The sequence below is a fragment of the Argopecten irradians genome, chromosome 5 (assembly GCF_041381155.1).
Source record: "Argopecten irradians isolate NY chromosome 5, Ai_NY, whole genome shotgun sequence".
Taxonomy (NCBI): Eukaryota; Metazoa; Mollusca; class Bivalvia; order Pectinida; family Pectinidae; genus Argopecten; species Argopecten irradians.
Window position 1 is genome coordinate 28734373 of NC_091138.1, and position 26192 is coordinate 28760564.

At 35.1% G+C, this 26192-nt stretch overlaps 1 protein-coding gene across 1 annotated transcript; it reads left to right on the forward strand.

Moving 5' to 3' along the window:
- Positions 1-228: 228 nt before the first annotated feature.
- Positions 229-25707, forward strand: LOC138323442 (cell division cycle and apoptosis regulator protein 1-like). The gene is given in 22 exon segments (XM_069268067.1): positions 229-347; positions 1642-1706; positions 3350-3558; positions 4094-4335; positions 4764-4878; positions 5072-5092; positions 5095-5272; positions 7228-7498; positions 7745-7970; positions 8450-8730; positions 9998-10214; positions 10943-11011; positions 11256-11390; positions 12580-12651; positions 15008-15196; positions 15785-15955; positions 17539-17604; positions 17848-17947; positions 18307-18467; positions 21276-21429; positions 21727-21975; positions 22443-25707. Coding segments are annotated over 21 exon segments (3429 nt in total). The 5' UTR covers positions 229-347; positions 1642-1648; the 3' UTR covers positions 22688-25707.
- The last annotated feature ends 485 nt before the right edge of the window (positions 25708-26192 follow it).

A 26192-nucleotide genomic window follows, 5' to 3' on the forward strand; every position in this document is an offset into this window, starting at 1 on the left:
TTAATTTTATCGTCGCGTTAAAGATTAACATATCTAGAAGAAATGCTTGTCTATAATGAAACTAAACAATATAACAAAAATTAATGTGACAATAAGTTATATTCATTTTTATTGTCGAAACAAGTTTTCTCTATACATACCTGTATAGGGCCTATTTTGGATGAACTTTGGACGAATTCGTTTCGTATCATCAAAGAAATATTCCGCCTTTTCTCAGTCAGAAAATTGTAGGTACCCCAAATTAACAAGCGTTTGGAAGACAACGACCACTGACGAGTGAGGAAGATCTGCCGACTCGGGATAAATAAATTAACCTTGCTTATGCGTATCTAATGTGATTAATATTGGTAAGTGAGCATGCATTTGTGTAACTTAGTAATTTTATAGACGGTTATTGGAGAGTATACATTAATTTGTCCCCAATATACTGTCAAATGCAATGAATGTCTTTGGCGTACTCGGAAAAGTTTTCGGCACATGGCCGCCTCGCGCCATCTGGTTGGTAGTTTTGTGTCCATGTAGGAGCCAAAATATTCACTGATTCGGCCGCATAATATGAATTAATCGTATTTACCATAACATGAAATTATGGTACCAATCCAGCTTATTCGGCAGCAATACCAACACAAATTTTAATTGTTTTTATGCTACAAGACGTTTCGGACACAATAACCGAAACGTCTTGTGGACACAATATCGAAAATCTAAATTTATACAAAAAATGAGACAACCCATCTCGTCGTTTTTAACGCTTTATGAAGAGCAAGTTAAATATGTTTTAATCCATAGCAATTAGCATGCCATTGAAATTCTTGCAGTGCTTACAGTCACAGGTTATTTTTATGGCATTGATATTTACAATTTATTTGTAATTGAAAAATACACTTATTAGTTTACATGTAATAGTAAAATTTGCAAATCATACAAATGTTTCATGACTTTTACAAAAATGAAAATATTGGTTGGCAGCCTGCTGTGTGCTAGAAGAAGAGAAGGGGGTATTTGTTTGAAGTTCAGAAGCCATATTGTAATACTAAGATAAAAATTGACTGCATATAAGACAGTAACAAGTGCTGTAGAAGAACAGGGAAAAAACACATATGATTCCTGTCGAGTGCCCCGACCAGGAATGGAACCCGGATCTCCAGTGTGGAAATCTATGGCTCTACTGACTGAGCCAAAGAAGCATGCTCCATCAGCTGAGTGACAGCTGAGACCATATTTAACACTATGTACAAACCACACCTACCCGCTCCTTTTACACGTTGAGATATTGTAAGAAAAAAATGACCTGCATGGGTGTGTCTCTTTTACAGTTAACTTGAAGAATAAAAAATGAACCTTTGCAATATGGTGATGCATCAATATACATACAATCAACTAGCTAACATGCATGGATGCAGGATTTGAAATGAGCTCTATTGAAACATTGCATTTTAATATGATCACCATTAATCCACTTACTCAGAGTAGGGGTGGCCCACAGGTTCAATGCCTCTGAGTATTAGCTAATGAGATCTAGAAATAAGTTATAACATTATGAAGCAAATATCTACCAATCATATGTATTTGGACATGTTGATAGAAGGAGTATTTAAAATTATATTGATAGATAAATGTGTTTTATTTACTGTATTTCAGAAATATAATGTCGCAGTTTGGGGGAACAAAAAACCCACCCTGGGCTAGACCACAGTCTCAGTCAGGTAATTTGTAAACTATATTTGCAGTGTTCACCATGACCTGTTTTATGAAATTATGATGGTGGGCCGCCATGGTTAAATTATGCAGCGCCATCATAAACAATCGGTTGCGCCATCGTAAAATATCCCTTGGTGAACCCCCAGATTCTACCTGGACTGGCCTTCAATGTAAATGCTTGCTGGCAAATAGAACAATGGACTGTCGAGACCCACGCTCACCTGAGTGCCTATATCGTACATGGGTCAATGCACACACCACAGGAGATCAATTACTGTTAATTCATAAATTACGTACACATCCTAATTAGCAGGCCTAGAATGGTTGCGTATCTCGTGGGTTGTGGTTTCCATCAACTCACATCAATAAGATACTTTGTAGCGATGATAATATTTTTCTATTTGATTCAAACACAGAGCAATTTTTTTTCAGAAGCTATCAAAGATAGAAAGTGTAGACATTGTTCAATATTAATAGCATGTTGATGAAGAAAAATCACTAAACTTATCAGCTATTACAACTGAAATTAAAAGTTAACTGAATCTAACACAATCCATGATGAGGTGCAATGCAAGTGAGCGGTTACACCATAGAAGTTTATACGACTTGTGTCTGCCCAAACATAGGCCTACCGTTAGGTATGCACTTTGTGAAGGTTTAGCACACAATGGAAAAAATATTATCATGATCTCCATAAAATAATCAGGTAATGTTGTTGAAATGTCTATGTATTCTGCTCCAGTCTAATTTCATTTTTAAACAAATTGAACTTATTTAGAAAATCTATCTTATTTCCTGGGTCATCTGCAGGCATTTGATGCTAAAATACAAATGTCCACATGTCATAATGAATTACTAGCATAAATTCCATAAAATTAACTATACAATCATATATTATATGCATATTACATTATATGGTTAAGTTTCATTAAAGTACAAGGCTATTTTGCAGCAATAATATATTAAAATTTTTTTACATCATTGAAATATGTACATGATTTAAGAAATACAAGATGTAGAAGAGGCCACTCTTGATAAATGTTTAATGACCACAGACTTTTCATTTTATGCCAATCATAACGTCAATGTGATCACTTTATAGTAAAGCTTTGCTGGACTGATAATCATTAGCAATTGTTGGATTTTTGTCATAATAACTAATGATATAAGAAATAAATTCAACCTTTATTAAGTAATGTTGGTTGCAAAGGAAAAAAATCACTTTGATATAATTTTATTGTGTAATTTTAAATACCCTATAGGGAAAAAGCTTGTGCGTGAATTCTTCGTGACTAACTTTCATCCATCATAACATTTTCACCTGTGGTGATCCCTGAAAATTTTGGTTTGTGAGTCTGATAGATAGTATACAATGAATCCTAATAGGATGATAAACATGTTTAATCAACTCCTTTAACTTAAATATATTTTGATCTTGCTTATTTATAACAAGTTTTTTTACTATGATTGAATTTATGTGCATTAATATTGTATATATAGAGAGAGGATTCAAATATTGTGCATATATATCAATTAGATTATTTCTTCTGTCAAATTCAAAATAATCCGAAACACAGGACAGCTCTTACATTCAATTTTGATGCATTTTCATGTTCTGATTAATTCTCTGGGTTTTTTTTTTCTGCAGAATTTATTAATGTTTCATCAACAAACACCATTGCTGCGGCCAACTCTATCAACCAGAGCCAAGTGGCCAACAACACAATGCTTCCTCAGTCAGTGGTGGCCAACCCTACCATATACAGTCTGAATAACTCCACACCTAACCTAGGCACCTCTCAGTACACTGCTGCTCCACAGTACTCCGCCCAGCAGCTGGTCGGTCTCCAGGCACAGGTACCATAGTCAAATGAAGTCGAGTAATAGGCCTAGCCATGTAGGCAGTAAATCAATAATAAAATAAAGCTATCCAACAGGTTAAGTTAAACATGGCAATCGAGTAAATGTAATATGTAGATAATTTGATCAGCTAGAATTATGACAGTTAGGCAACTCTCAAGGTCAAAGGTATGACAAGAGATGAGACAGCCAACATGTTCTTAAGATAACTCTTAACAAATTCTTTTGGCTACCAATATGTATAGGCTAAACAGAGAGGGAAGCTAGAACAGAATTACAAAGTTGGACATGGATAGTGCAAAAAGCACAAGGCCTTGGTTGAGGACATTTGTCCCTGAAAAGAGTCAGATTAATACAACCGCAAGGGGATTAAGGTTTTATACAGATAAAGCAGACATGAGCAAGCCTATGCATATCTTTATACTGCCTATCAAAAAGAATAGGGTGTCAAAGTCATGATATAATGCTCAATAACATAGGCAGGTAGATTAGTTGTTCTGATTAAAAGGGACAATCCTCTGTTATCTAACAGCAAGCAGCAGCTCAGGCAGCCATGCAGCAGCCGTCTATTTCTTCACCAGCATCCACAGGACCTGTGATCCCTCAGCCTGGCATAGCCATACCCACGTCCCTGGCTACTACACCTAATGTTAGTTACCCAGCCCCCCGGGCAGCCCAGCCCCAGGGGCCCAAGCAGCGAGTCTTTACTGGCACCATTACCAAGCTTCATGATAACTTTGGATTTGTGGACGAGGATGTCTTCTTCCAGACGAGGTTTATATCCTGAGAAAATTCTTCTTTTATGAAATGAGGGTCATGTATTATAGTGGTATGCATGCTCCGTCCTATGCTGTACCATCACAAAGTAGGATCATTTGTGCCTTACAGACATTTCTGGTTTAACTAGGAAGAATGATAATTTGTCACTTTTGTATTATTTAGTAAAGAGTTCTTTAAAAACTTAATTATTAGTCTTAGGGCTTAGTTTAATTTGTTATGAAGAGATGTTCGAATTTCTATTCTTTCTCCTCTTCTTTAGAAAAACAACAACACAGTTTTTTCTGTTTAAAATTAATTAAGTTTGATATCTCATCATTTAACCTCAAAATAATATATATTTAATGTATGTCAGGTTTATGTTGTATATTAGACTGACTTCATCAAAAGCTTCATATTAATTTAGAATGTTACATGTTTTACAGTTGTGTAAAAGGGGCCCAGCCTAAGGTTGGAGATAGAGTGTTGGTGGAGGCAACTTTTAATGCTAACATGCCCTTCAAGTGGAATGCTGTCAGGATACAAGTACTTCCTAACCAGGTATAGTGCATCACACATATCTTACAGACTATAGTTAACAAATGAAAATTCTCTATCCATAAGTAAAATATACTTGTCAGTTTGTTTGAACAAGACGGTGATTGATTTTGTCTAACAATGTCTTTAGGTGATTGTATGTAATAAAAATGAGAAAATGAGAAATGCTTTTATAAGCTGTCTTCTTAATTTGAAGGGCCCACAACAGGCAGGGATGGGAGGTGGTTTTAACAAAGCCTGGGAGGTGGTTTTAACAAAGCCTCTGGGCCCATATCTATGGCTAACTCTATGATGCAGTCGATGGGCAGCAACATGCCCCCGTCAGGACCTATGAATCACGGTGGGAATATGAACCAGCCTCTACAGTCTCTTATGCAGACTCACCAGCCACCTCCAGGTGTGTATAAACAATGGGTATTATATAACCAAACAATAGGTAAATCTATAGGTACGCAGGTGTATGGTGGGAAGATGATCCTTATTCAATTCAGATTGATGCTTACACACAGATCATATTTCATATTGCCATTTGAGTGATGATAAAAAGAATTTTATCATTACTATCATTATAAGGCTGTTGTAATAAAAATAAAAAAGATTACATTCATTTGTTACAAGATTGCATTGAATGGTTGTTTCCAGCGCCGTTACAACAAGTGTTCCTGTTAACATTCATTCACTCGATAGACACGTTGGCTGATAGCTGATGTAGTAGGTTGGTAACTGATGCAGTAGGGCAGACAAGATCATCGACAGCATTGAGAAGTAGGCAGAGCCTGCAGATCTTTGATGTTCGAACCTGACTCTGTTGTACAATGTGTTTGATCACGTCATGTTCTATTTAATTGTTTACAATGTATACATTCAATCACTGTATTCAAAATTTGTTATTGTTTTGTTTCACTTATTAAGCGAATGTTTTGAGGATGTTTTGTTCATAAATTATTGGCCATTTCTCTCGACTTCAGGGAGTATTCAAACTGTAGTGTATATCTCGCTTATAAATCCATATATCAATGTTCCAATGGATCAAATTTTATTAATGTGTTGGGTTTAGATCTATTGCATCCATTGTAATGTTACATGTAATGTCACAGCCAAATCTAGCTACTGTTGTACCTTCTGACGGACTTTTCCCCTGCAAGGTCTTTGGTGTGGAAAGCAAATCGGGTAGGGCTGACAATAGATTATGTCATATCAGAATAAATTCCAATCAAATACAGTTCTGATACATACCTGGATGTTAGTACGGGATGTTATTCTAGTTGTAGATGTCGAGTTTGAATGCAATGCCTACATATTTATAATTTAATATGATTCATATTTGCGCAACCCTCACAGGTAATGTTCTCGGAGGTTGGCGCATGCGCGGCGGTAGTATACAAAATGTAGGTTGATTTTAGCCGAGAAATTGTCAACACTAGATTCAAATGCATCTTAATAAAATTAAGAAGAAAAAGTTTTCAAAATCTACGCCTACAGCTGGAATAGCTTTCCCTACTAACATCCAGTTGCACATGTTTGTGCCAAAGCCGTCTTTTATCGGAATATATTTTGACTAGACACGATTGTTGGTCGTACCTTGTACCCTATTTGGTTTCCCACACCTTGCGGTAAAGTTATAATTAGTCAGAAGCAGGTGATATCTTTTCAATACGTCTTCTGACTGACTTTTCCGCTTCAACAGTAGCTCTTTCCACAGGTACCTCACTGAGTAGCGCTGATTCAGAGTCTATACATGAGGTGATTAAAATGTACTTGTGTAATCTTTTTACATTATGAAGGTTACGATGCCGATCATCTTATATATATATACTGTCTGCTGGTACATAGTCCGCTAAATGTGCCTGTATTATAACGGTTTTTGTTTTGTTTTTTTGCCTAATGTATATTAGGCAAAAACAATTAAAATTTAAAAAAGCCTTATATTATAGGCAGGTTTAGCAGACAAACTGATACAGTACACGTTTCTGATCTTGGTAATCGCCAAGACAGACAGACATTTTCCGACTGTTTAGCTCCGTCCAACATTGAAGCGACAGCCAATGAGAGCTGCTCTTACCCAGCTTATTGAATGTCATTGGCAAACTGACAAGCTACCATGCAAACTGACTACCAACCAATCAATGGAACCACCTACTAGACTAACCGTCACATGTACGCTTATTGTAACGGCGCTGTAAAAGCCAAAAGCTAAAACTTATATATGATATGAATGGCATGATTCTTGCCATTATGTTGACTGACAAAATAGTTATGACAGATTTAGATATCATGAAAATTGCTTGATAAAGATATGTTGATTTTTTAAAGCAAATAGCTGTTATTAAAGACATTTTTTCCACACTGTAGGCCTAATGTCAGCTTCTGGAATGAGAGGTCCTATTTCATCAGCTCGTAGGAATGAACCGGCTCGGTTTGAGAGGAACCGTGAAAGGAAAAGGGAGATGATGCAAGAGAAGAGAGAGAGACAGGAACGTTTACAGGTTGCTAGGAAACGATCACGTTCTAGGTCTCCTGTTCCCAAACGCAGTGACTCTACACATCAACGAAGCCCTGCTAGAAGGAGGCCCCGTATAGTACCAAGATATGTTGTTCAGGTCCCAAAGATCTCTTGTGACTTGTAAGTCAGCTCCAACAGTTTAATTATGGAGTACCTATATATAGGTTATAACTTTTAATGACAGTTATTTTGAAGAGTCTGTATAATTTGAAAGCATTTAGTTGGTCATGAATAAACTTACTACTTCATATTCAACTACAATCAACTACAATATTCAGCTACATAATTAGGGTCTGTGATGGCTAACACTAATCACCATATTTTGTTTGTCATTAACTTTGATATGAAACGAATCTTACTTTTCAGGAAATTTGCCAATGTTATGTCATTGAAGGCACGTTATACAAACATGTACATCCCTAGTGACTTTTTCAATGCCAACTTTGCATGGACAGATGCCTTCCCCATCGTTCGACCATTCCAGCTTGGAAATCACTGTTCTTTCCACCTATTCCATAAAGATGTAGAGAGTGTAGAACCCAACACCGCAGTCCTTGACCCACCAGACAGCGATCACGCCTACAATGCCAAGGTCAGTAGTCGAAGAATTCTCCTCGTTATTGTTGACATTCATGGGGTTTTGATTTTCTAAATTTTTAGATTCCCCCAAATTCACAAACGTTTAATACCTTTTGAAATTCTGCATATATCATGGATAAATATGTCACACCATGTCACATAAATAACACTTTCAAAGGTGTAAATGAGTAAATCACAATTATTTCTGTGTTACAATTAGTTCCTTGTTAATTAAAGATATAGTGAGTTTGAGTTTCATTTAGTGCTTGTTTTCCTGCTTGTCTTGACCTCTAGTCTGTCAACATATAAAATTAATTTAAAATGAAGTAAATAACAATTGAACATCTGACAGTATTTAGGAAGTAAGTTTAGTTACTGTTATACCAATTTACCAGGTGACCCCCAAACATATTTTGGTCCAATCTCACCTGTCTTTGTGGAACACGTTACCACTTTGCCACATGACCACCAACAGTTTGTTTTCTTCTTCAGGTGATGCTTCTGTCCTGTCCCAGTCTTGACGAGCTGTACCACAAATCTTGCGCCCTGGCTGAGGACTCCCAAGATGCCCAAGAAGGATTTGTGCACCCAACCAGACTATTAAATTTCCTTGTAGGTCTGAAAGGAAAAAATGAGACGATGGCCATCGGAGGACCTTGGTCCCCTTCACTGGATGGTCCAAACCCTGGGGAGGATCCGGGTGTGTTGATTAAGACAGCAATTCGTACTACGAAGGCTTTGACAGGGATTGACTTAGCTGCTTGTACACAATGGTAAGAATTACAGAGAGGGACAAGGCTGCTGGGCCCTCTCATATATAGGTCAATGTTGATAACATACATAAAATAACTTCCGAAGTCCATTATTGATGTATTGTATGAATTGACTTAAATGATAATGTGTTATGATTTCAAGAAAATCAAGGTATGGAAATTTTAAAATCTATGATTAGCAGAAATTCTCCCATAATGACTGATATTTCTAATGAATTTCCACTCACTACTTTGTTTTCATGAATTTTTCAGAATTTCACAGATATAATAATAATAAAACAACTGAATTCAAAATTACAATATAAATACAGTACTTTTACTTACATTTATACTATGTACTTATATGACATAGTTTCATGGTCTTGGTCACAAATTAAGATACATTGGAGAAGTAGAATTTTTATTGTTGTTAATGATGTGTAACATCATGAAAGTTTTATGTTTTAATACAAACCAAATAAAACTACAAAAAATTAAATATATAGACTAAATATATACATCTCCGCCAGATATTACTGATATCACTCATCCATGACTGAAGGGTTGTAGTTTAAGCATATGACATCAGAGCTACATGTGATTTATTCCTTACTTTCACAGATAACCATTACACTACCACTGTTAGGGTATGTTTGATGGTAGACTGTTTCTTTATGTTTGAGATATCTTTCTGATAATTAGATCCCTTTTCTACCGAGACATCTTGTTATTTTATTGTACCCTTTTATAGCTTGTGAGATGCTTGCCATATTTCAACATCTTGATAACAATTTTCACAGAATATCTGCATGTCAAATAATTTTCGAACAGTTCTGTATAGAATGTATAAAATTGTAAAATTAGCTGGATTTTAGTAGAATCTTATACATACTAATTTACTTAAAATAATTCAGTCCATTTAAATCACTTGTACTTTGGTGTTGGTAAAATTGTATCAGGTAAAACAATGATGGTGTAAATAAATGGAAAAAAAACCCATTTAGAATATGTTGAACATGATGATAAGAATTGTGAAATGAAGAATGTAAAATGATTACTATGTTTAAACTTAAAATATAATATTTGAACTTGTAAAGAGAAAACAATCCTAACCTGGTAAGTATATTGTAGATAAGTAGGGACTGTACATGTGTAGGGCATTGGTTAATGAGTTTGTTTATAAGGATTGTAGTGATACCTTGATGTGTGTTTGTTGATGCATGTCATGGCCTATGGTTTGTTGTACAACTTTTGACAATGGTCTGTTTCCACCCCACCCCTTCTACAGGTATCGATTTGTCGAGATGCAGTACCTGCGGCCAGAGGAGACCCACAAGGGGAAACACGTGGCGGCCCGGGTAGAAACCACCGTCATTTTCTTTCCCGATGTGTGGAGCTGTACCCCAACCCGCCTCGAGTGGGCCACTTTGCAGGCATCCTACAAAAAACAACTTCAGAAGAAGTTGTCTACGGTTTGCAGTTCGGACAAGGACGACAACTCACAGGCACCCACCATTATATATATTTTTATTTATTTTTTTCTCAAGTTATAGGTGTAACATAATGTACAGTGCGGCCCTTGTGGTCTGCTACAGTACACACAGGCCTGAGATGTACCCATACAGCCATGGGACAACAGATACATTTAATCTCTAATAGCTCATGGTCACTGTAGTAACCCACAGGTAGGAGCAGTCTGCAGATGACCTTTGACCCCGCCGACCCTGTAACCCATTACCTTGCTGGCCCTGTAACAGTCAGATCATCTTATCTGTCCAATAAATAGTTTGTCTTTTTTGATTGTTGAATGTGATCAAAGTCACATATTTCAAAATTGGATCAATTTTCTATAAATATTTTAAAGACCAATTGTTTTATTGAATCAATATTGTAGTGAATATATCAATCGTCTTTCAGGATTCTGCCCAGAAAAAGAGTCATAATAATGCTGCAGCTCCTTACCATTGTGGAACATTTAAATATTTCAGTTGCCTTGTATCAATAAGAAGCAGATACCTAAATTTTCTGTTGATATGAAAATCACAGCTGACTGTCTTCACAACCAGTCAATCAAAGTTTTAAAATCAGGGAACTGATACAGGCATATGAGGTGAACGACTATGCTGTGATTTTCAGAAGGAAAACCCCAAACCATGTAGGAATGGTCTTGCAACTCCAACCAGTTCGTAGCACAGGAGGATTTCTCATACTAATGCTAATTTCATGATTGTAGGAAGAAGAAAATTCAGAAGAAAATAGTGAACCAACCCATTTTTCTGAACTGGATCCTAAAACAATGAAGGTAAATATTATCTATAAGATTCTCATTTCTAGCTCTTAGATAGAACCTTTGGACCTTTGGGTTACCGTCTACAAATCATAGTAGGATATATAGTTGCTAGGTACTGAGTAGAATTCTTCAACTTCCTAAACCTAAAAAAATCTTTCAAGACTCTGAATGTTAATGTAATAGTAAATAAGAATAAACGAAAATGCTGTTTTGTGGCTCTTTACAATGGTGTTTCATGTGAGTTATTTTGCTATAGATTGTTGACCTGAGGAAGGAACTTGAAAGTCGCACTCTCAGTTCTAAAGGACTCAAATCTCAATTGATCGCTCGTCTCACCAAGGCCATCAAGTCTGAGCAAGAGAAGGAGGAGACACAAGAGCACATGGAAGTGGTGAGTTAAAGAATAGAGAGGGGCGGGGGTGGGTGTGATTTATATAGAATAGAGAGGGGCAGGGGAGAGTGTGGTTTATATAGAATAGAGAGGGGAGGGGTGAGTGTGGTTTATATAGAATAGAGAGGGGTGGGGGTGAGTGTGGTTTATATAGAATAGAGAGGGGGGGGGTGGGTGTGGTTTATATAGAATAGATAGGGGCGGGGGTGAGTGTGGTTTAGATAGAATAGAGAGGGGCGGGGTGAGTGTGGTTTAGATAGAATAGAGAGGGGGGGGGGGGGGGGGGGGGTGAGTGTGGTTTATATAGAATAGAGAGGGGAGGGGTGAGTGTGGTTTATATAGAATAGAGAGGGGCGGGGTTGGGTGTGGTTTTAGATAGAATAGAGAGGGGCGGGGGTTAGTGTGGTTTAGATAGAATAGAGAGGGGCGGAGTGAGTGCGGTTCAGATAGAATAGATAGGGGCGGGGTGAGTGTGGTTTAGATAGAATAGAGAGGGGCGGGGGTGAGTGTGGTTTAGATAGAATAGAGAGGGGCGGGGTTTGATGTGGTTTTATATAGAATATAGAGGGGCGGGGGTGAGTGTGATTTAGATAGAATAGAGAGGGGCGGGGTGAGTGCGGTTCAGATAGAATAGATAGGGGCGGGGTGAGTGTGGTTTAGATAGAATAGAGAGGGGCGGGGGTGAGAGTGGTTTAGATAGAATAGAGAGGGACAGTGCAGTGATTTACAGGACTCGCCTAGACAAGTCCTGGACTCATGGTTTTTCTGTGGGACAATACTCACCAAATTTTGAGAACCCGCTATATATCTTTGTTTTTTGACTCATCAATATTTGAAATTTAGTCCCCTGGATTTGTCTTAAAAAATCCTACTTAAATTGCTGCAGTGGTGGGTGTGGTTTTTATAGAAAAAAAGGGGGCAGAACTCTATTGAATGCTTAGGATGATTGTATTTTATGAAAGTAGAGACTAAGATGTTTTGAGAATAGAATAGAATTTATTCAGATAAACTACAATTTGTATTTTCTGGTTCCTACAGTCTGTAGGATATCAACATTCTGCTATATATAAGGGAAAGTAAAGAATGGATTTTAATTCAATCTTTCCTGGTACTGAAGAATCTAAATACTGGTACATTTTATTTTGACTGCTCTGTTTAAAATTACGTTGATGGTGATTTGAATGTTTAGGAAGAAGAGGTACCAGAGGACCCGAAAAAATCACAGGAACCCGAAGAGAAAACGGATGAGAAGAAAAAAGAGGTAACAGGCAGACATATCTTGCTTCAGATATATCATATTTAATAGGGCTGCCGCGATACGACAGAAGCGTACCACAATATATTGTGATACACAACAACTGTATTGTGATATATATTGCAATATTTTGACCTTAACATATGTGGTGTTTATTTTGTATATATTCCATAATAAAAACACCCTTTACATTATACAAACATACAGTGCTATGTTATGTAGTTTTACATCGATTTCAACCATGTTGTTGAGTAACAAAAATGTTCAAATGTGAGGTTTTTGTAAAAATTACGAGTCTGTGAAAAAGCTAGGCTACAGACGATCGTAACCTAATAATGCAATATCTAAACATGATAGTGTCTGCAAATATTTACACTTTTGAACCTAAATAATGAACAAATTTACGTACAATTGTCCTGGCAAAATACGTTTACGATCGTGATTAAACTTCAAAGGGCTGATCGGCTTGCAGTGTTGTTTTGACACGTGTAGGAATTCGAAAATGGCGGCGGACGATGAAGCCTGAAATAGCTGGCAAAATCCCTGCAGCCATTTCTTTAAATTATTACTTTAAAATAATTTGAATATATGTTAGACTACATTTAGATTAATGAATACAGATCGTAATACTGTAAATGTCGACTAAGACACATTGCGCACGGCTTTGAAAATCCTAAAATACTAAAAGTTTTTTTTAAAAATATGATAAAAAGTAACTATAAACTGACTCATTTGTATGTCATAAACTAAAATCCAAAATTTCTTACGAAAAAAATATCCAGAATACGTAATTTTGTGACTCTGAAAAAGGACGAAATTCAAGATATTGGAAGTACTGTACGTAATGGCTGCCGTGCGCTTGGGGTGATCTAAGAAAGCAAACTTTAATTTGGTAATAATCACACATGCTTAAAGCTGACAATGCAAGTTAAAAACATGCATTTGAAATTTAAAAAAAATATATATTAGCGAAATATTTTTTTCAAAAATTGTTTCTGAGACATCCCCTAGTTATGACAGTGTGGTATCTAAGGAAGTGGCAGCCATTTTTCTTTTGCTCTGCTTAGTAACCTTCACTGGCCAACCCCCTATATAAAGCACGGGACACTTGACACACGTGTGTCATTCTAAACATGTCTTGTCTCAGATACACATGCCCCGATATTGCAAATAACAATGTCAAATTGAAAATAAACACTGCACTCACCTGACAATATTTCATTGATGTAATAGATGAATGTGTTGTCAGCTATATCCCAACATATGTCCAATACGAACTAATAAAACACTTCAATATACACCAAGTTTTACACGTACATGTACATCGACACGTGTGTGTCCTTGATAGTTGTCGCTCGTTCGGGTCAGGTACGTAGTCACGTGTACATGGTCAGTTGAGTGCATCGAGTACGATGATATACGTGGAGATATGTGGACGGATTATTGTTTGGATTTCTATTCACTTGCGTTGGAATTTTATTTTGAGAAACATCTAAACGACAGCTTAGAGGAGTTGACTTGTGTTTTCTTGCTAAAAAAAAGTCCCATATAGTTTTACAGGTGAGGGATTCGTTTACCTATTTGTAGGTGATATATAGTGTGGACTGCCAGCTAGGTGTATGGGTACATGAATGAGCGCACGTGTGTCGATTCACGCACTTTATATAGGGGTCGGTGAGTCGTCGGAATGTAAAACAAAAATGGCTGTCCTCAACCGGGGAATGTCTCATAAACGATTCTTGGAAAAACGAGTATACTTATTTAAAAAAAAATCATGTTAATAATTTTTAACTTGCATAATCACACATCTTAAGGTGTTTTACAAAATAAGACTAAGAAAACAGTAATCGCTTATTAAAATTTCAGTACGATATTTGCATAACTTGGAATTTATTTTGTAATTTCAAGCTGATATTTGCAATATTCTGTCAATGTTTATACATAATGGCGACCGTGTTTTTCTCATGCAGTCAGAAATGGAGTATAAACATCATAAAATATATGAATACCATATGTTTATATCTATATATTATTGTTACATATTTGTATTTACACCTTTTGAAATTAGATAAAGCAACAATTGTCTGATTGCCGAACTATTTATTATAATAAAATGTAAACAAATCGAAGCGGCTGTGTTCCCACCATGTTAATGTGTACAGATATACGGAGTTGTACCTTTGAGCGCCCGGATGTACCTTTGTTTGACGTCATCGCCATCTTTTCTGAAATCTCCTATTAAATGCCTCATTATTTGTTTGGCAATTTTGGAGCATCCTGGGCACTAATTTGGTCAAATACGGTATATATATTGATTTACATATATAACAGTGTTTGTATATGATGTGTTGTAATTTTGAAGGAGGAAGAGGAGAAAAAAAAGGAAAGGGAGAAAGTGTCATTGGAGAGGAAATATGTGTTGCCAGACGATCCTGCTGTCATCGTACACCCAAATCCCACGGCAAAGAGTGGAAAGTTTGACTGTGCCGTGATGTCCCTGAGTGTACTCCTAGACTATAGACCAGAAGATAACAAAGAACACTCGTTTGAGGTATATCATAGGCCTTGGTATTAGTGTGAACATCAAAGTAAGGCAAAAGAAATAAAAATAGTTGTAGTTGACAAAGGTAACTGTTGTAGAGAAAGGGCATTTCCAAGATAAAAAAAATGAAATTATAAATTCATTCTTCAAAAAAAAAAAAAAAAAAAAAAAAAATGTCACCCCCTAGACATCATGAAACTACAATGTGTTACCATATAGGATATAAGTCTTGTCCTGTCACAACCCCTCCCATTTAAATATCATATGGAAGGGGGGAATTATGTTTTATAGACATTCCTAGTTTATATAAAATGTCTTTAACTTAGTACATCCCTTTCAATTTGATGAAGACATATTTTCTAACAACTGTGTTCATTTAACTTTTGAATTGCACTATTCTTTCTTTACTTGAAGAGACATCAGGATAAATGAATATTGTATAAGAGGAGCTATTGATGACATTGCAACTACTATTTGTAGAATATAAAGTTGTCTTGTTCATTTTCTGCCTTGACAATATGGCTATACATATACTTGATCACAGATAAGTAAGATTCTGTTATGAACTTGTATTTAAATGTGATACTTCTATTTTAGGTGTCCATTTTTGCTGAATTGTTCAATGAGATGCTGATGCGTGATTTTGGGTTTGAGATTTACAAAGTTCTAGTGAAGGCTCCAGAGAAAAAAGAAGAGGAAAAGAAAGAAAAGAAAAAAGAAGAAGAGAAAAAAGATAAGGACAAGAAATCAGATGAGAAGTCGTCAAAGGTATTCACATACATTGTCACGTGCTACTCTAATTTTAGCAATGTTTGTTTTATGAACATAACTGTACATGTTCATTTAAATTGCTGTTGTTTGATTTAATGTTATACTTACCTATCAACCATTTACTCAATCAGAAGATTTTCCAGGTAACCACTCAGCAAATCCTGACCTGTTTGACAATATTAGTATATATTTAATTATATACAATAATTTAATCTATGACTAGGTAAAGAGATTATATTGAGGTTAAGTGTTTATGCATCATAAAAACACTTTTGATAGCTCATGTAGCATTCACTCTTTGGTATTAGAGATATATGATTTAATTTCAAAATATTTCATTTGCAATCAACATATCATTGATAATTACAGTAAGTTATTCATGTACAGAAAGTAGTTCAGTTATCTACATCGTAGGAGGTAGTGTTTTGATAAACTGTAAAATTCTGAGGAGATAGTAGACAGACTTTTGATAAACTGAATTATTCTGAGGAGACCGAAAGCCTTTTGATATCTGTAATATTCTGAGGAGATATCCTTTTGATAACTGTATTACTTTGAGGGATAGCCTTTTGATAACTGTATTACTTTGAGGGATAGCCTTTTGATAACTGTAATACTTTGAGGAGATAGATATCCTTTTGATATTTGTAATACTTTGAGGGATAGCCTTTTGATAACTGTATTACTTTGAGGGATAGCCTTTTGATAACTGTATTACTTTGAGGGATAGCCTTTTGATAACTGTATTACTTTGAGGGATAGCCTTTTGATAACTGTAATACTTTGAGGAGATAGATATCCTTTGATATTGTAATATTTGAGGATAGCCTTTTGATAACTGTATACTTTGAGGGTAGCCTTTTGATAACTGTATTACTTTGAGGGATAGCCTTTTGATAACTGTAATACTTTGAGGGATAGCCTTTTGATAAACTGTATTATTTTGAGGAGATAGCCTTTTGATAACTGTAATATTCTGAGGAGATAGCCTTTTGATAACGGTATATACTTTGAGGGATAGCCTTTTGATAACTGTAATACTTTGAGGGATAGCCTTTTGTAACTGTATTACTTTGAGGGATAGCCTTTTGATAACTGTATACTTTGAGGGATAGCCTTTTGATATTATACTTAGCTTTGATAACTGTATTACTTTGAGGAGATAGCCTTTTGATAACGGTAATACTTTGAGGAGATAGCCTTTTGATAACTGTAATACTTTGAGGGATAGCCTTTTGATAACTGTATTACTTTGAGGGATAGCCTTTTGATAACTGTATTACTTTGAGGGATAGCCTTTTGATAACTGTATTACTTTGAGGGATAGCCTTTTGATAACTGTAATACTTTGAGGGATAGCCTTTTTGCTGTATTACTTTGAGGGATAGCCTTTTGATAACTGTATTACTTTGAGGGATAGCCTTTTGATAAACTGTATTATTTTGAGGAGATAGCCTTTTGATAACTGTAATATTCTGAGGAGATAGCCTTTTGAAAACTGTAATATTCTGAGGAGATAGCCTTTTGATAACTGTAATATTCTGAGGAATAGCCTTTTGATAACATTTGTGTTGTTATAGGATGGTAGCAGCAGCAGCAAGAAGAAAAAGACAGAAGAAAAGGATCGCAAGGACAGTGATAAAAAGGTATGAAATCCTCTTATTGTTTGACGTTATGTAATGTTTAAAGGGAGACAACCCGTACTAGTTGGATTATATTACAATGAACTTTATTTTGATATGTCCACGTTACAATAGCCCAATGTTTATTGTTTTAATGGATCTGTGAGAATGTTTAAGTTCTGTTTGATATATGAAATATTCATAGAGCTATGAATATTATAAAACCTCAATATTTATCAACCAAAATGGTTTTAATATTATTTACAGGACAAAGACAGGAAAAAGGATGAAGACAAGAAAAGTGATAGTGACAAGAAAGAAGAAAAAGCAGATGATAATGATGGAGAAGATGAAGGAGATGACAAAGGTAAATATTTCTTATTGGTGTCCATTACCGCCGCTCCACTTATGTAAGTCTAGTAATTATTATCTACATACTCTGACTCATTAAGTTTAAGTAGTCGCTGGATTGATCTATTAAAGGTTTACTAAGATCCATGATGTGTATTTGTTTGTGATTCATAGTATTTCTGAAATCGCATTTCAGATTCAATTAAAATTGTTGATTTCACAACAATTTCAAGCCTAATACTAAATTCCAATTTGAATTACAGAATCAGGATCTAAAGTTCTTTATTTACTTATAATATTTACATGTGGATTAGTTGTCTGTTTAGAAATTTTATCATGGCATAAAGTAATGGGTTTGAATATTTTATCCTACAGGAAAGAAGGACAAGAAGAAAGAGAAAAAGAAGCTCTTTACTAAAGACAAGGATGTACTCCTATCATTTACCTACTTTGACCAGAACCACACTGGATATTTGTTGGATAAGGATGTGGAGGAAATCGTTCATACAATAGGCCTTCAGCTGTCTCGGGCTCAGGTAATTATCTGTTACTAAAAGCTCCTTTGATTTTATTGGCGGCCTCCACTGGAGTTTTCGCAATACATTTTGACATGAGATTCTTGGAAATATAGGTTGTTGTATTTTAAATGTGATAAAGAGTATCTTTTGTGTTCATTTCAAATGAGATTTTATCAATCTTGTCTCAAAGTTTTAATTTTTGCTCGCCAAGACTCGCAAAAATGTAAGCTACATTTCATAAAATCTCTGAAGCATTGAACGTCTGTTCTCTCCCACATATTGTACAGTTTTAGGTAGTGGTGTTCCAATTAATCAAGTTTGTCAAGTATTGGTAGTTCGAGGTGTTTGATCAATTAATCGAGTAAAAAATCTGTAATTGAGTTTTATCAGAATTTTCCAACACCATGATAAAAGTAAGCTGATCAGTAAAACATGCAAAATAATCATAGCCAACTTCTTAAAATCATTCCCTCATATGTGGTTGTCACTCATATCATTTCAAATTTCAAGCATCTAGAGGAATTGAAGAGCGCATAAGCACTACGTAGTAATGTAAACATTCAGATGCGCATGATTGTGAAGAAATAAGCAACATGAAAATAAGACAGCTCAGAGAGGCCCCGCAATCGTAAGCCTTTGAAGAAATTTTTATATGAGACTTGTTTATACATTAAGGAAAAAAATAATCAATTTTAATCGACCATTGATTGGTTAAACAAAAGTAGTGATTAAAGAGATGTAAACAAACATGTAGGTGAACCCATTTTGTTATGAAGAAGGCCCTATAGTGGCTGAATATATATTCCATAGAAATGATTTTTGATTTTTGATTTATTATGGCCTTTTATTTCAGATTATCCATATACTATCTTTATATTGTTTTTATCTCATTAAACTGATGATCGACCATGGAATTTGAACTGATTCCCAACATTAGTTTGAGGCTTATCTCTAACTCAAAGCATAGCAACTATTTCACTGTATGGTAACGGGATCCGGCCCCGGTTGTTTGGTATCTACTTCCGGAAAAATCATACCTAAACAAATAAGAGGGGTGCGTGCTAAATCGCTTTAAAAACTCGATAGTATTTCATTTGTTTATTGAAACCTATCAAAAATTAGGACAGTGAAAGCTTAAAATTGTAATATGTCCAACTATTGTATGTGAAAATGAGAATAAAGTCTCTCAGTTTGTATTCAAACATGTAACCTGGATGGTTTTTCCATGCAAATCTGAGGAAAAATGCGTGAGAATATGAATATATCTCGAGATATCGGTTGCATTTCTTTAAGGTAAGATGTTGAATGAAGAATTAGGATAGAACAAAAACTTTAGTATACGGTTTGGTGTAACAACCTGGATCACAGTGATTTAGCACGTACCCCTCTCATTTATTTGGGTACGATATTTCCGGAAATAGATACCAAACAACCGGGGCCGCGGATCCCATTACCATACAGTGTATTTGTGTTAATAAAGTCCACTTTAATTTCTAATATAAGCCTCTTTTTTTTTTTGCTTTTGTCTATATGAGCTCAGGTAACTCACATACTAATATGCATTCAACCATGAAAAATCAAATATAGACAATGGAAACATAGAATTACCTTTGCCAGTGTTAAATGTGATGAATAGCAATTCATGGACGGAATGCATGAAGCATGCTTTTTGGATGGACAATTCCTATCTGTAAATTACTTTTACCATGTCCACCAATAGTGATGAAAGGATATTATTTCTCAATTCAAGCGATTTAATAAGGTGATTTTACTGACTTTTGTTGCTAAATTGAATGTCTTTCTAATACGTCTGATGTGGTAGAGAAATGACATGAAACTAAACCAATATAGGCATTTGTTAGAAAGGGTCCTGCTAAAATGGTCGCATATAGCAGTGATTTCCAGGCCAGTTCTAAACAGTTGTTGCCCCCCAGAACTTTAATTGAATTTAGAGGATTTAAAAATTTAGACCTCCCTTGGGACCATCTTGGATTTATTGGGGAAATACAAAATCACTATGCACACATGTATCTATATACCATGCACAATTTCATTCAACAAGCCGATGGGATTTAGATGAAATTTCAATTCTGAAATATAATTATTGAAACAATATCAAAATAAATGTAAAAGTAGATAATTTGTAGATTAAAAGTCAAAAGTGGTATACAAAAACACAAGTTTTCAGAAAACAGAAATTGGAATTAATGCTGTAGATAAGTGTTAAAATGGTGAATTCATAAAAAGAAGGGAAAACTCTTGAGATATATATATACAGAAATTCTGTCGATGTGTTTAATTCCGCATCAATAGAGGATTAAATTCTCTTCATATTTGTTGTTTGGATGTTTTTTCGTATTTGGATAGAAAATAATGGAATATTCTGGCAGGTTGTGTATTGTGTATTAACTTCATTATGGAATTATGCCCGGAGACATACTCGCCAGTATTGTGTTACTCTCACATATGTTTCCTTTTACTGTGTTATAAGTATCTTATATTAGAGTCACATAAGACAGTGAAAGGTAACATGTAGAACAGTTACAGGCAATGGTCCCATAATCAGAGAGTTAAAGTACACAAACAACAATAGATCACAACTATGTTTTAATGTTCAATATGCTTTTCTGTAACGAAATTGTTTGTCACACTTTATTATGATGTATAATTCCAGGTACGTAAGCTGGTACAGAAGTTGGTGTCACACTTTCATATACATGTACTAACGTCATTATCATGTGTATTTGCAGGTACGTAAGCTGGTACAGAAGTTGGTGTCACACTTTCATATACTTGTACTAACGTCATTATCATGTGTATTTGCAGGTACGTAAGCTGGTACAGAAGCTGGTGTCCCGAGATGCCCTCAACTACAGGAAGCTGACCGACTGCCCTGTACCTGGTCAGACAGACAATAAGGAGGATGTAGAGGATATGGCTAGAGAACTCAAGGTCAATGAAATAGAAAAATTAGCCACAGGTAAATATACTTCTCTCTGTAATTCACCAAATTATTTCAATGTCCGACGTCAGCCTGAAATGATCTTTTACATGACAAATTAATATATTTGCTATGCTTTATAATTGTTTTGCATTGACACCTAGTTTTGTTTGATACATTTTGTGTTAGAAGGTGTATGAGTTACAAATGTACTGTAAAGGTTCGGAGGGTGTGGTGATCGCGGGATTTGTAACATTGACTTATACTTGTTACATATGCTTTGAACATCTGATATTCTAAATTTGCAATGGAAATGTATGGAGTACTTTTTTGTAGGCAATAAGACTTATGTACAGTCGAGAGTTAAACTGGAGGAGGTCCAGCAGAGCCCCACCAAGAACACGGAATCAAAGGAGGACATGACCACATCCGTTGAGGACCAGGACTCTAAGGAGGAGGTGAAGGGCTTCGTTATGTACAAAGGCAGTATGTTAGATATCAGCAGTGTGATGCAGAGGTTGGACCGGAGTGAACGCACACGCAACGAGATGGAGAAACAGATGCAAAACCTCACTACACAGAAGGGTACGTTTTCCGTAGATTTCGGTGTACGTAAAAGATTTTGTAACTTGCAGTACAAAATTTCAACATTTATTACATTAAGTAAACATTCTATTGCCTGCATCAAGCTGATGACTTATACGTATAACTATGACAGTAGCAACACGAAAAGTACAGTTCTGTGCCAATAGTAAAAATTAATTCCCTTTAGTTGATCACAATTCATACACTCCTTCCTTTGCTAAACCTGCTTGCTAAGGATCGTTTTTCAGGTCTGTTTCCATGATATTCTTGAATATTATCTCATACTGTCTGCCTGTTACTATTAACTTGCCCCATAATACACATCAACGAGTTTTGGAACTTATAGATTGGGATATTAAGAGAAACATTGTTGAAGAGATCAATTAAAGTGTAATGGGATATCATGATTTTATTTGTAAGGGCCTAGTTCATCTCAAGCTTACAATAATTTTTATATATGCTTCCAGATGGTCTGAAGAAGAATTTAGTCAGCAAAGAAGATTCCTGTCAGAGATTGGCTCTTGAAGTAAAACAACTGAAACAGAAACTACAGAGTCAAGAAAAATTAACGAACTTAAGTGACACTGCGTGTAAGAAATACCTGTCGGCTTTGCAGGAGTCTCGTACGTGTCTGACCAGTGCTGTGGACACCATTGTAAATGCCCTCTCTAGTGACAAGGCCAAAAAGGAAGAGGAATCTAATGGCAGCTGATTATGTTTTAGATTAAAATACAAATTCATGGAATATCTAATGTATGGTGGTGCATGTATACAGTAAAACTCGTTTATAATGAATTCCAATGGACCTGTCGGATATACAAAAACCAATAATTAATTATGTTTATTGAAAAAAATTCTTATCTAGTCAGGAAATGTGGTTTCAGAAATTATCATATGTTTTCTTGTAAAAGTTAACCATACACATTTGCTTATAATCTAGGTTGATTGAAAATTTGCTATAAAAGTGTTAAAGGCCCACTACCTTTCCGAAACGGCTTTTAATTTTTAAAATGGGAATGTAAAACAAGATCGATAATTTTGTAGAGTCCTAAAAATTATTAACTTACCGTTGATACTACATTTATCATCACCTTCTGAACGATTTGATTAAAATAAATAAAATGTTTATTTTCATAACGCGGGTCGTATTATGTTTTCCGCCGTCGTTCTAAATACCGCGCGGTAGTTGACTATCACTGCGCCAGACGGCAAAACAGCGAATTGACTCTCCACTGTTTTCATATATTACGCAGGCAATCTTGCATATGTTTGGTGTCTTAACCTTATTTTAGATCATCGGTATGCATTTTCTAGTGTTATTAATGTTTTTAAAGAAACCTTTATATTTTGCTCTGGAAAGGTAATGGGCCTTTAAATGAACAGATGCGAAACTGAATTTGTTATGAACAATCATATAATAATATAATTAGTTAAAATGTGAAGTACAAATGGTTACATTACTAATTCTATATAGTGCTGTGGAGGGGGTTAGTTTTTATTTCTTTATACATGGTACCATGTTTTTCCTATTAAGAGCGCCTCCTTTAATAAGAGCGCCCCCTCGTTTTTTGCTGGAAAAAAAAGAAATCAAATTTTTGTGGCAGCTTGTGACGATTTGTCTTTGCTGGTGCTAATAATATACTGTTTCACATTAGTTAAATCCTTAACATCTATAAATCATCTAGAAGAACTAGATTTATTGCATTGGACGAGGTAGGGCATTTTTGTCGAGTGTTTACACATAGAAACAGCTGCGAGATTGCTATGTTCAAAACAAAACGTGTCATTGGCAACAACATTTTAGCAATGTCAATACAAGTTTTATAAATGCTTACTGTATATCTATGATGAAGGTTCCTAAATAACAGGAGTGCTATCAGTTCTAAGTGTTTTATTGTGTGCTCTTGTCAGTATTTCCCATCTGCCACAAAACAAAATAACGATCGAAAGCACCGTCTGCTATTTTGTGTACGCATGGTAAACAAACAGGCTAGAATGAAATGCCAAAATTCTGTGAAACAGACACATATACATGTAATTAATTTTGAATACTTCTGGTGTATTCATTTTTTCATAATTATGAAATTTCAATACTTACTTGGCTTAAAAACCTAATTTGGTTATAGTAAGTTTCTGAAAATATGACAATAAAAGCAAAATGACTATAGTCTGTTTCATAAAAAAACACATCTAGAAAGGGTCTCAATAAAGACATCCCTCTTGGCCAATTAGCTGCGCCCGGCGCCTTTATTAGGGAAAATAGGGTAATTTGTATTAAACAAGTTTGTTATATATTAGTTTTACTGTATTGAGATGTTTATCAGTGAGAGTTTGTACTGGTTTGTATGGTTGTGTTAACACACCAAACTTGAATACATTGTTTTCCTAAAATGTTTCGACACACAACACTGGCATACATTGTACATGTATAACTCACAAACTTGAATACATTGTTTTCCTAAAATGTTTCGACACACAACACTGGCATACATTGTACTTGTATAACTCACAAACTTGAATACATTGTTTTCCTAAAATGTTTCGACACACAACACTGGCATACATTGTACTTGTATAACTCACAAACTTGAATACATTGTTTTCCTAAAATGTTTCGACACACAACACTGGCATACATTGTACTTGTATAACTCACAAACTTGAATACATTGTTTTCCTAAAATGTTTCGACACACAACACTGGCATACATTGTACATGTATAACTCAAACTTGTATACATTGTTGTAAAAGCGCCCCAGAACACAACATTTGTTGTACTTACTGTTCCCGATCACAAAAAAACACCAGTTGTTGTAAAAAATGATCCAACACAAAACACTTGCTGTATAAATGGTCCAAAACAAAACTGATATACATGTACCTTGTATTGGTGGAATGTCTCAAAACTTCTTAACACATTGTTGTACAACAGTTCTCACAAACTTGATGTATACCTTGTTGTAAAAAGGTTTCAATGAACAGAATAACATATATTGTTATTGAAATGCTTGAACACATATACATGTTTGTGCTACTACTCCTGTACACAAGCAGATATGAATTGTTTCCATGCATTAGAATGTATATCCATTTTTTGTTTGCAACTCTGAATATGTTATTTTGATATGAATTGTTATCTCATTTCTTATCACATATTGGTGTGTCAGGTAGAAAGGATGTAAGAATGATTATGGAATGAAGATTGTTATTTATGAAAAACATGTGTTCAAAGATAAGGGGGAAATCGCTTTCCATAAAGCTTTTATGATATCTAATAAATTATGTTAGATTGGAAGGACTGATTAGCAACAGACTGCATATGTTTAGAAAACGATAATTAAAATAATTTTTGTAATGCGTCTAAGTCTTTTTTTTTCTAAGTCCTTTTTATGTTTGGAAATGACTTTCATATGTTTTATTGGATGAAACTATCATGAAAATATACCCATATTTACGATTAATCTGATTAAGAAAGTCAGTAATGTGATGGTAGCATGGGACACCCGTCTCTTATTGTCATGCAGGATGGGGGTGGGAGGGGGAAGGCTGTTGGAATGTTCTTCATGATGTGTTCTTGTATGTTACATGTCTGTATGCCTGAATCTGTTATTTGTTAAACATATTTTGATATATCCGAGATAATTGATGAACTCATGCAGAGTGACTTGGAAGTCACCAATTATTGCACTGACATATTTAATGAAAGTCAATAAACAAGTTTTTTCTCGTAAGTTATGATTTTGGTTTTAATTTACCTCATCGGATGCTTTAGTTATCCCTTTTGATATATTATAAAGTACAATTAAAGTTCAATCGACCGGACCACTTTAACACTGTTATCGAAGTACAAAATGTATTTGAGTTAGTAAGATTTATATGTAGTGAAAAGTTAAGTCTGGATAAATGTAAAACTGTTGGGAATAAAAATCATGGCACTGCCCTATATGGAATGAGGTTGTACATGGAGTGATTGCGCAGACAACAAGAGCAGAACAAATTATTCTATATGTATTTTTGTGTTAATTAGACATACAGATATGCATGATTAAACATCAATTACTGTCCAAAGGATTAATATATTTATGCTTTGTTGGCGATGGAACATCTTTAAGCTTTCATCTTTAGTCACAATATGGAAATTAAATGTAAATGCAATTCACAATAGGTTCTTATAATAATTGCGGATCAAATGCATGTTTTCATAAAATTTTCTGAT